The 16,999-nt window shown below is 55.8% G+C and overlaps 1 protein-coding gene across 1 annotated transcript in view; it reads right to left on the reverse strand.

Moving 5' to 3' along the window:
• PLXDC1 (plexin domain containing 1) overlaps nt 1–16,999 on the reverse strand; it is a 48,532-nt gene that overhangs the window by 22,502 nt on the left and 9,031 nt on the right. Inside the window, exons 5-9 of the mRNA XM_015570790.1 lie at nt 6,016–6,159; nt 5,680–5,749; nt 4,978–5,100; nt 4,245–4,363; nt 3,181–3,280 (exon numbers count right to left, since the gene is read on the reverse strand). Of these exons, the coding sequence (XP_015426276.1) occupies nt 3,181–3,280; nt 4,245–4,363; nt 4,978–5,100; nt 5,680–5,749; nt 6,016–6,159 (556 nt within the window). The remainder of the gene's footprint in view (nt 1–3,180; nt 3,281–4,244; nt 4,364–4,977; nt 5,101–5,679; nt 5,750–6,015; nt 6,160–16,999) is intronic.

Below are 16,999 nucleotides of genomic sequence, written 5' to 3' on the forward strand. Positions count from 1 at the left end.
CTCCCTGCATCTCCCAGGCTTGCTCTAAAACAGCCTTTCATTCCAGAATCACAGAGAAGCCTCAGATGCAGGCACTCCCAGGGGATCCGACTTCCTCTAGTTCACCCTCATTCAACAGCTGGATCCAACACACATTTCCTGAGACTCTGTCGTGCACAGCCCTGTGAGGGAGACACAGACCGAACGGACTGGATCCTGCCCAGCGGCTCAGGGATGCCCGGGGCGGTGGGAGTGTGCACTGCAGTCCTTCCTGCAAAAGGCTGGGGTGTGTGCACACGGGGCTGTGGGTGTTTGGGGGACTGCGGAGGAAAGGATCACCCCTCTGGGTGGAATGGAAGTGGGTCAGACTCAGAAAGTCTCGAGGGAGGACCCAGAAGATCCAGTTTTCACGTCTCCCTTTCACAGCTGTGTGACCACAAGCCAGTCACTCCACCTCTCTGAACCTCTGTCCTCATGTAGAAAGGGACAAACATACAGTCGTCCTCCCTTGTCTGCGGGGATATGTTCCCCGGCCCCCCGTGGAGAGTACCAACCCCTATCTATACTCTTTTTTCCTGTACCTACATACCTGTGATAAAGCTTCACTTACAAATTAGGCGCAGTAAGAGATTAACAACAACTGATAATAAATGGAACAATTATAACAATATTCTGTCATAAAAGTTACGTGAATGTGGTCTCTCTCAAAATATCGTAGGCCTGTACTCACCCTGCTTGTGGTGACGTGAGATGATACAAGGCCTACGTAATTCGATGAGGGGAGGCGAATGATGTAGGCATTGTGACGTCGCATTAGGCTACTACTCATCTTTTCTTTTTATTTATTTTTTTTAATCCTCACCCAAGGATATTTTCCCATTGGTTTTAGAGGGAGTGGAAGAGAGAGGGAAAGACAGCGAGAGACATCGATGTGCGAGACACACACCAACTGGTTGCCTCCTGCACGCGCCCTGACCAGGGCCCAGGCCAGGGAGGAGCCTGCAACTAAGGTACGTGCCCTGGACCAAAATCAAACCCGGGACCCTTTGGTCCTCGGTGGATGCTCTATCCACTGAGCCAGATTGGCTACGGCTACTCATCTGTTTTTAATTAAATTTATTCGGGTGACATTGGCTAATAGGATCATAGGTTTCAGGCTTCGATTTCTATGTTACAAGATCTGTGCATGGCACTGTGTGCCCACCACCCAAGTCGAGTCATCGTCCATCACATTAACACTCCCCCCCCCCCCCCATTCATCTCCTGATGAGACGGCTACTAGGTGACTAAAGGGCGGGAGAGTACGCAGCGTGGATACGCTGGACAAAGGGATGATTTATGGTTGCTACTCAGAACGGTGTGCAACTTAAAACTGATGGTTTGTTTATTTCTGGAATTTTCCATTTAATATTTTTGGACTACGGCTGACTGTGGGTAACAGGAACCATGAAGAGCAAAACCACGGATAAGGGGGGGACTACCGTACGTTCGTTCCAATGTTGGGAGGCAGACCCAGTAAGACGCTGTAAGGTTCAGTGCCCAGGGACGGGGTTATAGTCTGCATGGGAAGCAGCCGGCCTCTGGGCGTTCACACTCTCCCGGCCCGCGTGTGGGCTGGGCCTCGTGACTTGCTTCCAACCAGTGGACTGCGGCAAGGAGTGACCGGCTGGCGCTTCTAAGAGGAGGTGACAGAAGGCCTGGCTCCCATCTTACTCGCCCGCCCCTGCTGTCTGCCTTGCCTGCTCTGATGGGAGCCAGCTGCCAGGCTGGGAGCTGGCCTGGGGGCGGTCCACGGGGCAGGAACTGAGCGGGGAGCTGGATTCTGCCGAGAACGTCCTGAAAGCGCTCGGAAGTGTATCTCCCCCAACAACGGTTGGGATGACCGTCACCCTGGCCTGGGGGAGACCCTGAGCCTGAGGACCCAGCTGAGCTGTGCTTTGCTCCGTGATCCACACAAACGCTGAGATAACGGGTTTGTTGCTTTAACCCAGGATGTGTCGGTGTGACTTGTTATGCAGCTGTAGCTAACAAATACAACCAGGGCGATACTGAGACTACTAAGCATCCAGCTCAGCACCAGCGTTGGTCAGTGAGAGCAGATGTGGACAGCAGCAATGGAGCAGGGTCCTGCAGGTCCCCGCTGAGCTGCTGGCTAGAGCACAGGTTCAGGAAGGGGCCCTGGGGAGGGGCAGGGGAAGTGGTGGGGACCCATCTTAGGGGAATACTCACACAGGGGCGTAAAAGTACCTACTTGCAAGAATATCACTGCAGCATTATTTTTATTTTTATGTTTTGTTAATCCTCAGCCAAGGATATTTTCCCATTGATTTTTAAGAGAAGGAAGGGAGAGTGAGAGACAGTGAGACGGAGAGAGAAACATCGATGTGAGAGAAACACATCGATTGGTTGCCTCCAGCCTGCGACCGAGGTACATGCCCTTGACTAGAATTGTGCCCAAGACCCTTCAGTCCACAGGCCAACGCTCTATCCACTGAGCCAAACTAGGGCCACTGCAGCATTATTTGTCGCAGCAAAAGATTAGAAATAACTGAAAAGTTTGCACACAGGGAATTGGTTAAGTTAGGACATCCATGCCGTGGGTATCACTCAGCCATCGAACAGGATGAGAAATGTGCTGACGTGGAACGGGGGGCAGAATGTACTTTGTTCAGGAGAACATGGCATCATAGACCATCATTTGTGTTAAATGTATGGACACACTTATCTGAGGGCTCGTCGCTCTAGAAATAACCTGGTGGCCCTGGTTGCCTCAGAAAGGGAAACTGGGGTGGGGGTAAGGGATGGGAGAGAACCCCGATTTTCTGTCCCCAGAGCCCCCTGTGATGTCCCTCCCATCACCTGGGGTGGGTGGGGAGGCAATGATGGCTGTGTTCTGGGGAGACTCGTAACCCTAACTTGGTGTCTGGAGCTTCTCTAAATTGGGGGGTGCTGAGTGGCAGGGCCCCGGCTCATCTGCCTCCGATAACCAGAGCAGTGCCTCCTGCCGAGCTCTTATTGGGAAAATGGTTTCTCTGCTTTAATGAAGAAGCCTTGGGACCTCGCGACGCCCCCTTTCTTCCCTCAGTTCCCACTCAACTCTCCACCCATCCACCTGCTCCCCACCACCCCCACCCCCAGCCTGGGTCCGTGTGAGCTGAGTCCAACCCAGGGGAGGTCTCTGCTGGCTCCCTGGGGACTCACCTGGAACGTCCGGGGACGTATTGAGCGTCATGAAAGCGTCTGATAGGCCAGCTTTGACAGGGTGCTGGGAGGAGCTGATTTCCAGGACAGACATGGGGATCTGCAGCAGGGAGAAGAGACTCCATCTATCCCCAAACCCTCCCGGGCCAGCCTAGCTTCCCCTCGGAGCGCCAGCCCCGCCTGCCTGCTTGGCACCGCCTTCTGGAGGGTGTGGAGACCTCTCACACACAAGCCCCTCCCCCCATTCCAATGTCAAGTCTTCCCCACACCACCCCCAGCACATGTCCTTGCTCTACACTCCATCTTCATGAATGGCATCTCCACACAGGCCTGGGAGTCACCCCTGCCCTTCCCTTTTCTTCATCCCCCCATCACCCCGCCCTTCCATCTAATACATCTCTAAATCCTGTTAATTAACCAGCTAACTGGCTCTCAAATCTGGCTAGTTCTCTCAACCGTCCCCCACCAGACTCCAAGTTGGCAACATCTCTTTCCTAGCTCATCCCCCAGCATTCCCTCTGAGCCCCCAACAATCTGTTCTCCGCTCAGAAGCCAGAGTGACCTTTGTGGAGGGCAAATCGGGTGTGCCCTTGCCCTGTCTTGCCCCTCACTCGCTCCCCTCCGGCCATGCTGCCTCTCGCAGTGCTGTGTACCAGCCCGGATCCATCCTGTCACAGGACCTTTGCACGTGCTTTTCTTCCTCCTGGAACACACCTCACTCTCCTCTTCGCTTCCTTAACTCCTATGCATCCTGCAGATTTTAACTCTTTTCCTGAGGGAGCCTCTCCGGCCCCCACTGAGAGAAAGAGCCCCAAGACAGGCTCCCATGGCACCAGGCACCTCTACTTAGGAGCACTTGTTACCGTGGCAATTCTACATGTGTCTCTGCAATTGCTGTCCATTGTCTCAACAAGACTTACCCTCTACCAGGGCAGGGGTCACAACCATCTTACGAACTGCGTATCCCCAGCACCACGCCCTCTGCCAGGCACAGTTCAGATTCCCTACAAGTGCTTGCTGAACGGGGGGAAAAGCTCCCCGAGACCCAGGCATCTCTCACTCACCTCTTTGTAGCCAAACACAATGCGGCCGTCACGGTGCAGAGCCGCCTGGAAGGTGAAGCTGCCCCTGTCCTCCCGGCCTTGGAGGTAGACATGGTCCCACTGAACAACAAAGACTGTCCCTGTGGAGAGCAGCAGAGACCTGGCTGTCGGGGAGGTGGTGCAGGGGGGGCGCTGCAGGAACCGTGGCCTGCGTGGATTGCCAGGGGTCGGGCCCCGTAGGGACGATGGGGGCAGTTTGCAAATTTGACTGAAGGCAGGAGCTGGGCAACCCACCAACATCAGCCTGGCTCCCTCGCTGGGGCGGAACCAGAACAGCCTATTTCAGCCCCAGATACCCTGCCTGAGCATCTCTCACCCCAGGCACGCCCCTCCTGCCTGCCTGCCTATCCTGACGCTTGAGATGAAAAGGAGAAGCAATAGAAGGGATGCCAGTTCTGGGATGGGAGGGTGGGTGTTTGGGGGACAACGTGGCGAGAATAAGAAACAATGAAGGTCCCTAGTATTTGGTTCACCTCTACGCAGAGCCATCTCGCTATCTCCTCAGATCCTGCTAGGAGCCGGCATCCTGCCGCCAGCTTACAGGCGAGGAAACAGTGCAGAAAGGTGGGGTGGCTGCCTTGCTGTGTGACTGTGCCAAGCCCCCTTGCCCTCCCTGGGCCTTGCACGCCTCTAACGGGGCTGGGCCTGGGGAGCCCTGGTGCGAGGGGACTTAAACTCTGCCATCCGCCCTCACCATTGTCAAAGTAAGCAACTGTGGAGTTGTCGGAGTAGCCGGGGTTGAAGTTGGCCATCAGCGGGGCCACGTACTGAGTCGCCGTGAGCATCCGATGGGTCACGTCACCAGTGAAGATGAAGCCTGGAGGGGAGAAGCGCAGGGGACCCACCGGAGATGGCCCAGAGGGGCGCTTCTATGCTCGTCCCCCAAGGGCAGGAAGGGGCAGTGCAGGCAGGCAAGGCTTGAACCTCTGTCCCCTCGGCCCAACGGGTGGGCTCAGGGTCAGGTGTGTACGAAGCAAAAGGGTCCCAGGCCAGAGAAGGTCCTCCCTGCCCCTCGGGAGGCACAAATCCCCCCTTTTCCTTTCCCTGGGAACACGCACAGGAATCAAAGATGGGCCCCCGCTCAGTGCCGCCTCCCTTCCCCTCCCAATCACAGACTCAAACACAGGGACGACGGGGACTGCCCACACCTGCTTGAGCTGGCCCAGAGGGACAGACACACACACACACACACACACACACACACACACACACACGAACAAGTCCGCTGATGAGACAGAGGTATTCAGACAATCCCTGACCTCCCTCCTAGAGTGGGCTCCCAGGACAGCCAAAGGTGGGTCCCTCTCCATTCCATCTCCAACGACCCTCCTCAGGTAGGGCCCCCAAGTTCCAGCTGGGAGCTCCAGATCCTCCCCCAGCCCTGGCACAGCCTTACCTCCGGTTGCTATGGTGATCTGCCGCAGAGGATGCCCGTAGAAGGGGAAATCAAAGGACAAGACCACTCTCTGCGGGGGATGGGAGAGAGTCAGCAGGGCCCAGGCTACGGGCCAGGGGGCTGGGCATCTACACTACTCAATGCTTGTCTGGACAGGGCTGGGGGCAGGCTGCCAGACCCCAGGTGGGCACCCCAACTCAGGCCAAACCACCCAGAAACCCCCAGAAGGCACCTCCCAGATCACAGACCCTCTAGGCCATGCCCATTGACCAGGCAGTTTGGGTTGGTCCCCAGCCTCCTGGCCCAGGGCAGCGCTGCCAGGAACTGGGCACTCACCGAAGCCTGCCGGTGGGTGTTGGAGAGGATTCTGTGGACCTTCACGTGGCTCCGGTTGGCCTTGGCCACGTCCACCCACAGCTCCCGGCTGCGAGGCTCGCTGGGGCCGTACAGACGAGACACATAGTAGCTGTGGTTGTCCTCCTGTCACCACCCAAGACAGAGCCCACCGGAGGCATGAGGGGTCAGGCCTGCCAGGAGCCACCCTCTGTGCCCCCCCGGCCCAGACCACTGGACTTAAGAAATCCTGGTCCTCCCAGGAAGCTGGACCGGTGGCCCAGGTGGCTGGCATAGACCTGGTAGCCCCTGGACTTCCCTGGGCCCCCAAAGCTTAGTACTTGGCCTCCAGCTGTGCCCATGCGGCTCCAGCCCCAGCCAGACCCACACCTGTGTCCTCACGCTCCGCCTGCCATTCCCAGAGAGGCCAGGAGGCTTCTGCAGCCCGAGTCCCCGTAACGCAGAGCTGGGCTTGAGGCACCAAAGAGACAGAGCAGCCCCAAACAGAGCCCTCCTCTTCAGGGAGCTCCCAGACTTGGGGGGAGAGCTCCCCTGCTCTGGGAAGTAGCATATATATAGTTGGGGGGGAGAGGAAGGGAGATGGAGAGATAGAAACATCAATGATAAGAGAATCATTGAACGGCTGCCTCCTGCACGCACCACACTGGGGATTGAGCCTGCAACCTGGGCATGTGCCCTGACCGGGAATCGAACCATGACCTCCTGGTTCCTAGGTCGATGCTCAACCACTGAGCCACGCCAGCTGGGTTGGGGAGTAGCCTTTTTAAGGGAGAAGAAAACACTGCATCTTAGAAGCTGCCAGTCTAAAGATGGAGGCAGGCCCTTGATCTTGGGGAATTGCTAGGCTGAGGGAGGAGGTGGGACTTTTGCAAACAGAACACACAGACACAGACCCTCTAGCCGAGGGATGACACAGGGCCCATGCTGCAGTCACGACAGGGCTGAGAAAGGGGGAGAAGCAGGAAGAACCTCTAACCCCCACTCTGTGCCCAGTGCGGACAGAATAAAGAACGAGCCAGAACACCGCCGCCGGGCGTGACTTCGGCAAGGCTTGTCCCGCACAGGAGTGTTCAGCGCCAGGATCGCAGAGGCCGGGAAATGGTGGGCAGAGAGGGGCGATGCCACAGCATTTCAGCAGGCGGGGGTGGGGGCGGGCAGCCTTAGGAGAAACGGAGGCAGAGCGGGCAGGTTCACTTGGCAGCTGCCACGGAGATGGGGCTGCTGACCCGTGAGGAGCCCCGGGCGTCGTGGGTCATCGATCAGGCTGCCCAGCGGCAGCGGCTGCAGACACAGCAGAGCAGACCACGTTCGCTCTGCCAGCTGCCAGCTGCCCAGCCAGCCCTTGCCCTGGGCCCAGCATGAGCAGGGGCGGGATGCCTGCTCTCCCCACCCCCCAGCAGGGAGGATCTGCTCTTCTGACAAGTGACACTCTGGGAATCTGGGTCGGGCAGAGCTGGGGAAGATGAGCAGTAGACACGTGTAGATGGGGGTGGGGGGTGGGGATGGGAGGTAGATTTCACACCACCATTGCCTGGTTTCACGTCCATCAAATAAATCTAAAATGTTTAAAACCACATCGCTCTGCTCACAAGCCACTGGGACTCCCACTGCCCTCGTGACAGAACCCAAACCTCAGCCTGGCATGCAAGGCCGCATCAGTAGCCAGCTCTGCATTCTCCCTGGCTTCCCTTCTCTCTCCTCTCCTTCCCCTGGGCATCCTTGTGCCCCCACCCACCAGACCAGGTCCTCGGACAGTCTCGGGCCACCAGTGGTCACTCAGGCCTTTGCACATGCTGATCCTTCTGCCTGAAATGACTTTCCTTGCCTTCTCCCCCTGGTCAATTCCTGTTTCTTTAATGCTCAGCTTAAACTTCACCTTTTTAAAAATGTTTTTATTAATTTTGAGAGAGGAAGGGGATAGAGAGAAACATCAATGAGAAGCATCATCTATCAGCTGCCTTCTGCACGCCCTCTACGGGGATCGAGCCCCAAGCCCGGGCATGTGCCATGACCGGGAATTGAACCAGCAACCTCTTATTTTTGTTTTAAATATATGTAGATTTCAGAGGGGAAGGGAAAGAGAGAACATCAGTGGTGACAGAGAATCATTGATCGGCTGCCTCCTGCATGCCTCTGACTGGAAATTGGATGGAGTATGCAACCCCAACACGTGCCCTGACCTGAAATTGAACTGTGACCTCCTGGTTCATAGGTCAGTGGTCAACTACTGAGCCACATTGGCCAGACCATTTAAAAAACAACATTACTGCTTTCAATTTTGAATCGTTGACCTGGTGCCTAGGTCGATGCTCAACCACTGAGCCACGCCAGCTGGGCCCTTCTGCCCTTTTATAAGAGAAGAAGGGATCGGTGCGTGGCATTGGGTTGAAATGTTGGAAATAAACCGTCTCCCTAATTCCTGGGCACCTTTTCATGGCTGTGGACAAGGGGAAATGGGCGGCCCAGCAGAGCAAAGCCGCGTCTAGGGGCCACTCCTGTGTGCTCTCCTCAGACACACTGTGTCTCACAAAGACGGATGGATGTTCCAGCCCCAACCCCGTACCTGCGACTGTGACCTTATTTGGAAATAGAGTCTCAGCAGGCCCCAATTCCAATGATGGATGTCCTCATAAGAGGAAGGAGAGGGAGACTTGTTTACAGAGCCACAGAGGCCACACGGGGAAGAAGTCCATGTGACAACAGAGACAGAAATCGGGGTGAGGCAGCTTATGAGCCAAGGAACACCCAGGGGTGCCAGGAGCCACCAGAAGCTACGAGACGCAAGGAAGGACTCGTCCCTGAAACCCGAGAGGGACCATGGCCTGGCTGGCGGCTCGATTCAGACTCCTGGCCCCCAAGGCTGTGAGAATACATTGCTGCTGTTGTCAGCCACCCAGTCTGGTCATTTGGAAACAAAGGCATTTGCCCACGGGGTGTGGCTGTGGCTCAAGTGGGGTGGCCCCGAGCCATCTCCCCGTTCAGTGTGACTGCCCTGTGTCTGCCCAGCTGCTCTCAGACTGAAGGCCACACTCCGCACCACGACTCACTAGGCCTGGCGGGGCAGCCCGGATGTTGCCTACCCACCTCCATTCCCCCTCCACTTCTTCACGAGCAGAACATGGATTCTGGAGCAGCAGCAACGGAGCCAGCTAGAAACCTCATCCCCTGGATGGGTTACGTGCGACACATGTGACATGGGGCAGGGGCTGGCCAATGAGATAAACGGAAGGTTCCAGTGGCGCCTTTTGAAAGAGGTCAAAGTTGACTGCTTGGGCCTCTTGCCTTTGCCCTTCTTATCCCTGCCTGGAATGGAGGTGTGATGGATGGAGCTCCGGCAGCCATCCTGTGAGCATGAGGACAAGAGCCCCAGCCTAAGGATGGCGGCGGGAAGAGCTGGTTGGAGCCTGGGCCCCCGATGACATGTTGGAGGGATGCTCGTTAGGTCCTTGGATTCGGCCTGCAGTTACACACACACACCACCTCCCTTCCCCTGCCCTCTCCAGCCCGGCTCAGCTTCTCTCGGTTTCTGAACTCGCCCGGTGCTTGTCTGCCTCTTCCATTCAGAAGCTGCCTCCCCTTCCCGTGCCTCGGGCCTCAGCTTCGCGGTCCTTGCCTCCCTGAAACCCCGGTTACACTCCCGTCACCCCCTGGGCTTCTCCCGCCCCACGAGCCGCACACTCCTGGTGATTCATTTGGCTTTTAGACTTCTCTCCACGCCTGCCTTTCCTACAAGCTGCCCACAGGTGAGGTCAGCCTTTATCTCTGGAGTTGAAGCACGGAGTACGTGTGAGTTGGAGGATCTTTTAATGAATGAGTGACCATTCCGAGTTGCATGGTATAGTGCGTCCAAGGCCTGCCCACCCTGTCTGATTGCTGCCGCCACGTGTTCTGGTGGCTGGACGGCGTGGCGTCACCCAACAAGGCAGGACAGCAGCGAGCAGGGCCCAGGTGCTGGCGGTAGTGAGGGGCCCATTGCATACAGCTGCCCACGGGGAACCTGAGCAGGCCTGTGCTTGACGCGCTGGCTGCGGGCTGGGCGAAGGGCCCGTTTCCATCCCCCGCTTCCCGGGACTCCCCCGGGGAGAGCGTGCACCGAACCGCACGCCGCGGAATGAGGCCCGGGACAGAAGCCACGCTCTGCCGCTGGGAAGCCCAGACATGCTGACCTGTCTCGCTGCCTCGCTAAGAGGCAAGCGGTGGGGTGACTGGGACGGGCTCACCAGCCCGTTGCTCCGACTCCTCTATTTCCCACGAAGGAACACGGCCCACCCCCGAGCTGGCGCTGCCGGGGATCCTCGGACACCATCGCCTCACTCTTACAGATCCCAAGGACACACAGAGGCGTCTTCACTGACAAAAGGTCTTTGTCTGGGACTCGAGGAGAGTCGGAAACTAAAGAAGCTGCTGCCTCTACCTCCTAAACCAGCGGTTCTCAACCTGTGGGCCGCGACCCCTTTGGGGGTTGAATGACCCTTTCACAGGGGTCGCCTAAGACCATCGGAAAACACATATAATTACAGATTGTTTTTGTGATTAATCGCTATGCTTTAATTATCTTCATTTCTCTCCCGTGAGCCAGCAGGTCCCTGGGAGAGTGAGGGCCTCCGCACAGACGGACCACACGCAGGCCCGCCGAACCTGCCTGAGTCTCACACAGGCCCCAGCACCCCACCCCCACCCCCATCCCCCACTCCCGGCTCCTGGCAGGTGACTGAGGGTCCCCAGGGTAGTGAGCCAGAAGCTGTATCTATCTAGATTCTAGAGCCCTGGCCTGGGGATGCTCCATGGTGATGGGGGAGGCCAAACTGCGGCCTAGAGAGGAAGGGACAGCTTGGAGCGGGGGTCACTCCTGGGCAGAGCCAAGAACAAAATCCGAAGGGTTGGGGGAGGGAGCTGGGAGAACTGGGGGAAAGAGAAAGGCCGCCGGCGTTGGCAGAGCTGTGACACTTGCATTTCAGATGCGTCACCGCATGACAACCCGGCTGGTGAGTACCAACATGAGTCCCATTTTGTAAGCGGGGAATCTGAGGCCTACGTATCTATCTGCATCCGGGTCGGTCTCAAACACGGTGCCTTTCCCTCCATCTACTGCTTCTCAGGTCTCTAAGTCACTACCCCACGAGAAGACTTAGGCCACCTGGCTGTCATGGGTTAAAATGTGGCCCATCAGAGGGACCAGCGCGGGTCCTTTAAGGAGCACAGAGCTCAGGGACCGTGGCGCATTCTCCTCCTCACCCCTAGCACCTGGCATATTGTAGGTGTCAGGAGCCTGCCTGCCACGTGAGTTCAATCACGCAGATCCCACAGCTGATGGTGCCGCAGGCTGCGCGGAGAATGTGCGGCATGGTTCCAGCAAGGAGAGCTTCCCCCCCACCCTCGATGTCGGGCGGCACCAAAAACTCTAGTGAAGGACCCGCTGCCTCCTCTGGGTCACATGCTGACCTGACAAGCTCAGGGAAGGCCTACAAGGCAGCCTTGCAAACTTAAAGGCCTCAAGTAACCACAAAGGATGGGCTGAAATTAAAACTTTAAAAGCAGTTATGGTGGGTAGTCATGTCCTAGGCCGGTATTTTCCCTGATGAGATCAACTTTTTACCTTAGCAGAGCCTATTGTCTTTTAGCATCTAGGATAACATATCCTTGAAATGTCTGGGTAACGTGTAACTTCCCTTTTTCCGGGCCCCTTGGGGCATAACCTAGTGTGCCTGGGCGCCAGGACAGACAACACAAATTCCTTCATTGTTGCTGTTATCTTGTTAGCTGTTGGCTTAACTACCCTGCGCCCCCTAAGTATGTGTCTATCGTTGACTTCTTATCCAACCCCAGGGGCTGGCCCGCTCAGCTTTCTGCCTCCTCTCTGACCCATCACCAGTGGATTTCACGGAACCCACCTACATCCCCTCCTTCGATGGCGGTGTACAAAAACAGATGGAAAACACGCCGTTCTCTGGGGCACTATCCCCGTCCCCACCCGCTGAGATACTGCTTCCCGGCAATTGTCGACAGGTGGCTCCAATAAACGCACAAAAATCCTTTGCAGGTTTGAATGTTTTTGCGTTAACAAGCGCTTCTCTGGGAAGTGAGGCTAACATGGGGGACGCTTCGGGGCCAGGATGAGCAGCCTGGCTCCCCTCGGAGTAAATGTGGGAGAAATGCCTTCGGGCAGGCGGCTGGCAGCACACGGGGGACACGGTGACTCTGATGTCAACAGGGTACTGTCCTGAGTGCAACGGCCGGTCCGCAGGAAAGAGAAGGAGGACCTTACAGGCATCCGACTTCAATACCTATGTGCTGGGTACGTGAAAAGGAGACGGGATTTGAGGGTGGGGGTGGGGGCGAGAAACTAGAGAGACCGACCGCAGCCCTGTTTCCCGACAGCTTTTCAGGTCCTTCATCTCCTCCCCGGAGCCCAGAGTAGGTCCCTGACCCTCAATATAAGCCTTTCTCCCGAGACGGGAACCGAAAGGGCCCTGACCAGAACAGTCTTGCTCACGGGGTGATCAGAGGGACTTCCAGGGACACCCCAATAGCCCTGCCCCAGCACAGACAGTGCGAGTCCGAATGAGAAGACAGAAGTGAGAAACCCCGCTTCTGAGAGAACTTTCCCCCGGCAACGCCGGCCCCCAAGGTTTTTTTGATTCTACAAAGTCAATCACTGCTGCTTCTTCTTCTTTGTTTTTTTCATGAGAGAAAGTCTATTTAGAAGCCACAGAGGTAGAAGTGAGCCATAGAAGGAACGGCTTCAGGAAACAAACTACAGAGGCCAAGACAGGGAGCTTAGGAGAGGAAATGACGGTGACTTGCTTCGGGAGGGGAAGAGGGAAGTTGAAGGTGAGACTGGCTCTTAGGAGTGAGAGCCCTGCGGGGGGCCTCCGCCCGAGGGCTTTTATAGGGTGGATCTCAATAGCATAGTCATCAGCTTTCCAGGTGTGTCCTTTCTGGGTCATGGTCTCCACTGATTGGTCAGCACTAGGGTAGGAGGTCATTTGTCAAAGAAGAGGGGAGTTGAAGGTAAGGGCTGGCTCTTAGGAGTGCGAGCCCTGCTGGGGCCTCTGCCCGAGGGCTTTTATAGGGTGGATTCAATAGACTATTCATCAGCTTTCCAGGTGTGTCCTTTCTGGGTCGCGGTTTCCACTGATTGGTCAGCTCGGCTCCAGGACAGGGGGTCATCAGTCAATGCAGCTGGCCCTCAGGTCGGCAGTAGCTTCGCTTGTCTGGTTTCGCAGCTTTTCTGGGCCTGGAGCTGAAACACAGCTGAGGCCTAGCTGTGTGTGATGAGGGCCAGGATCTCCTTGTCCTGGGGGCGTAATGCTTAGGGGGGTGTTCATGCAAGGGCCCACCTGGGAGTCACAGGAACCCACTCTTTGCCACCCCCCACCCCGTTCATCCTCTAAGGGGGTCTGCCACATGACTAGCAACATGCCAGGGGAGGAAAGGTCAGGGGAGGGTCCAAACCGAATGGCAAGCTGCCAGCTTCTTGAGTGACCACCCGGACAAGAATCACGTGGTCTGGAATTCTCCAAACCTGGTGGCACCTCCCCTCTACCACTGCAGGCCCCTGATCATGCGGCCACTGGCATCAGCAGTGTTTTGTGTGCGTATGTGTGTTTAAGTATATTTTTATTGATTTCAGAGAGGAGGAGAGAGGAAGAGAGAGAGAGAGAAAGAGAGAAGCATCAATAATGAGAGAGAATCATTGATCAGCTGCCTTCTGCACGCCCCACACTGGGGATCTAGCCCGCAACCCGGGCATGTGCCCTTGACTGGAATCGAACCAGGGACCCCTCAGTCCGCAGCTGAGGCCAAGACGCTCTATCCACTGAGCCGAACCAATGACCATCCTCTCCTTCCTCCTTTAGTAGCAGAACCTCCTTACAGCTGGCGTGGCGAAATGACTGTCTGGCCAATGGAAGGCGGGCAGAATGACTGCCCTCAGTAGGAATGGGGGCCCTCACCTTGCTCGGTAACTGTTGGCCGGGATGCAGATGTGAGGGTGGGAGCCGCAGCAGCCATTTTGGGCCACAAAGTGGAAGGCACTTATTGTAGAAGAAAGCTGGGTCTCCAACAGCATGGAGACGCACTGCATCAATCCCTGCCTGCTTATGCTCTCACTATGACCGGTGAGAGAATGAATACATTTCTCTCAAGTCTAAGCGCCTCGGCAGTTGTTACAAGAACTGAGTTTGTCCCCTAATTCATACAAGGTCCTAAGGGCCGCCTCAGGCCAGTCAGCCCGAGGGCTTCCTCACTGTAGCCCATAGAGATGTCTCTTCAAAAGGATTCAGAGGCCGTGCTTGGCAGTTCGTTTGCCTGAGGAAGTCACCCGCCTCACAGCCTGTCCCCGCATTTGGCCTGCGTCTGTGGGGCAGCCCCCTCCCTCCAGCGGGCAGCCCTCCAGGCATCGCGGGCTGGAGGCTGGAGCTAGGACGGGCGGCCTGACCTTACAGAGGGCCAGGGAGCAAAGCCAGACCACTGGCAAGTCCACCAGAGAGAGCCCGGCGAGAAGCCCTGGTCCACAATCCCCCTTCGTCTGAGGAAGCAGCATGATGATGTGATTTCCAACATTTGGGGCCATGAAATCCTTTCTTCCAATTCATCTTCCATGGACGCTCTGTACATAACTCCCATCAGAGGGCGGCCACTCTGGGAGAAGGAAAGAGAAGGGCCTGGAGCCTGGCTGAGCTACTTCCTTCTCTGCGCCCTCAATCCACAGCAGCCAGGAAGCACCTGTGGGAACCCTGAGGGTTCCGTGGAGTGCAGTTTGAAAACCGCCGCTCTGGGATCCAGTGCAGGGGCTGTGGCATCAGGCAGACCCAAGTTCAAAAACGGGGCCCACTGGAAAATTGTCTGAGCCAAGCATGGCTCTCCCCTCCCGAGTGCCTGCGCGGTCACTGCCTTTCTCGCCGAGTCCGTGAAAGGCTGCCCCCGTCCACGGTGAGCCCCCAGCCCAGTGCCCGGCCCACAGCAGATGCCTGACGAGTGGGAGCTGTGATGCTGATGGTGTGGGATCTTTCTAGGAAAAGGATTTGACTGTGGCGGCTGCCTCCTCAGAGCCATCCCCAGCTCCCTCCTGAACGTCTGCTGTTACAGTGTCCCTCTGTCTCAATTATTCATGCCGGAAGCCTGCCAACACTTCATTTCTGACAGCGGGGCAGCATTTACCTTGGCTGAGCTCAAGACGGTTCTGGACAGGGATTCCGGCTAAGCTGTCACCCTCGGCCCGCCACCTGCCTGCCAACTGGCAGGTGGAAATGCCAGGGCAGGCAACCAAGGGCATCCCGCAGGGCCTGCGGGAGCAGCCGGGCCAGCCAGGCGTGTCAGCTCCAGGCAGCTGGGCCCAACCCCGGAGGAGCTGATGGGATTAGCGGGGTAGGGGCACCCCAGCCCCTCCTCTACCATTCCATGAGGCCTTACCACACCGACAGCAATATTTTCTTTTCTTTTCTTTTAAACATATTTCTTTATTGATTTCAGAGAGGAAGGAAGAAGGAGAGAGAGACGAAAACATCAATGATGAGAGAGAATCATTGATCAGCTGCCTCCTGCACGCCCCCTACTGGGGATCAAGCATGCAACCTAGGCATGTGCCCCTGGCCAGAATCAAACCCGGGACCCCTCAGTCCACAGGCTGACGCTCTATCCACTGAGCCAAGCTGGCCAGGGCAGCAGTATTTTCTAGAGCCCTGCTCCTCCAAGTACGCCCCGTGGACCAGCAGCACCTGCACCACTGGGTGCTCATCAGACATGCAGAATCCTGGGCCTAACCCCAAACTTGCTGGATCAAAACTGCATTTGAACTAGTCCCCCAAGAGATTCTTTTGCACAATGAAGTTTATAAAGCGCTGGTCTAGAAGCACCCTCTGTTTCGGCCAATATGTCACGCGTTTTTGTCCACAAGGAGACAGTGGTTAAACGTTCAGACCCCGAAGACAGAAAGACCTAGGTTTTTGTCCTGGCTCCGCCACTCGCTAGCTGAGCAACCTGAGTAAGCTAAACATAGAATTACCAGATGACCCAGCAATTCCGCTCCGAGGTATATACCCCCAAATAGTTGAAAACAGGTACGCAAACAAATACATGTACACGTGTTCATAGCAGCTCTATTCATAACAGCCAACAAGTGGAAACAGCCCAAATATCTAGGAATAAGTGAATGAATAAGCAAAATATGGTATATCTGAACAATGGAATATTATTCGGGCATACAAGTGGATGAGCCTCAAAAACATTATGCTAGGTGAAAGAAACCAGCCACAAAAGGTCCTATATCATCTGATCTCATTTACATATGAAACTTCTAGATTAGGTAGATCCGTAGAAACAGAACACAGATTGGTCGTTGCCAGGGGCTTGAAGGGAGGAAGGGTGGGGAGCAATTGCTTTAAGGGTACAGTATTTCAATATTTCCTCTTAGGGTGATGAAAATGTTTGGAACTAGACAGAGGTGTGTTAAATACACTTCACTTTAAAATGGCTAATTTTGCCCGACTGGCATGGCTCAGTGGTTGAGCATTGACCTATGAACCAGGAGGCCACGATTTAATTCCCCAGCAGGGCTTGTGCCTGGGTTGTGGGCTAGATCCCCATTGGGGGGCGTGCAGGAGGCAGCCAATCAAGGATTCTCTCTCATCATTGATGTTTCTATCTCTCTCACCCTCTCCCTTCCTCTCTGAAACCAATAAAAATATGTTTTAAAAATAAATGAAAGAAAAACATTTTAAATGGTGACGTGTATGTTCTGTGACCCATACTTCAACAAGAAAGATAGAGAAAGCCCTAACCAGTTTGGCTCAGTGGATAGAGCGTCAGCTTACGGACTGAAGGGTCCCGGGTTCGATTCCGGTCAAGGGCATGTACCTTGGTTGCAGGCACATCCCCAGTAGGGGGTGTGCAGGAGGCAGATGATCAATGTTTGATGTTTCTAACTCTCTATCCCTCTCCCTTCCTCTCTGTAAAAAATCAATAA

This window comes from Myotis davidii, unplaced genomic scaffold (assembly GCF_000327345.1).
Source record: "Myotis davidii unplaced genomic scaffold, ASM32734v1 scaffold327, whole genome shotgun sequence".
Taxonomy (NCBI): domain Eukaryota; kingdom Metazoa; phylum Chordata; class Mammalia; order Chiroptera; family Vespertilionidae; genus Myotis; species Myotis davidii.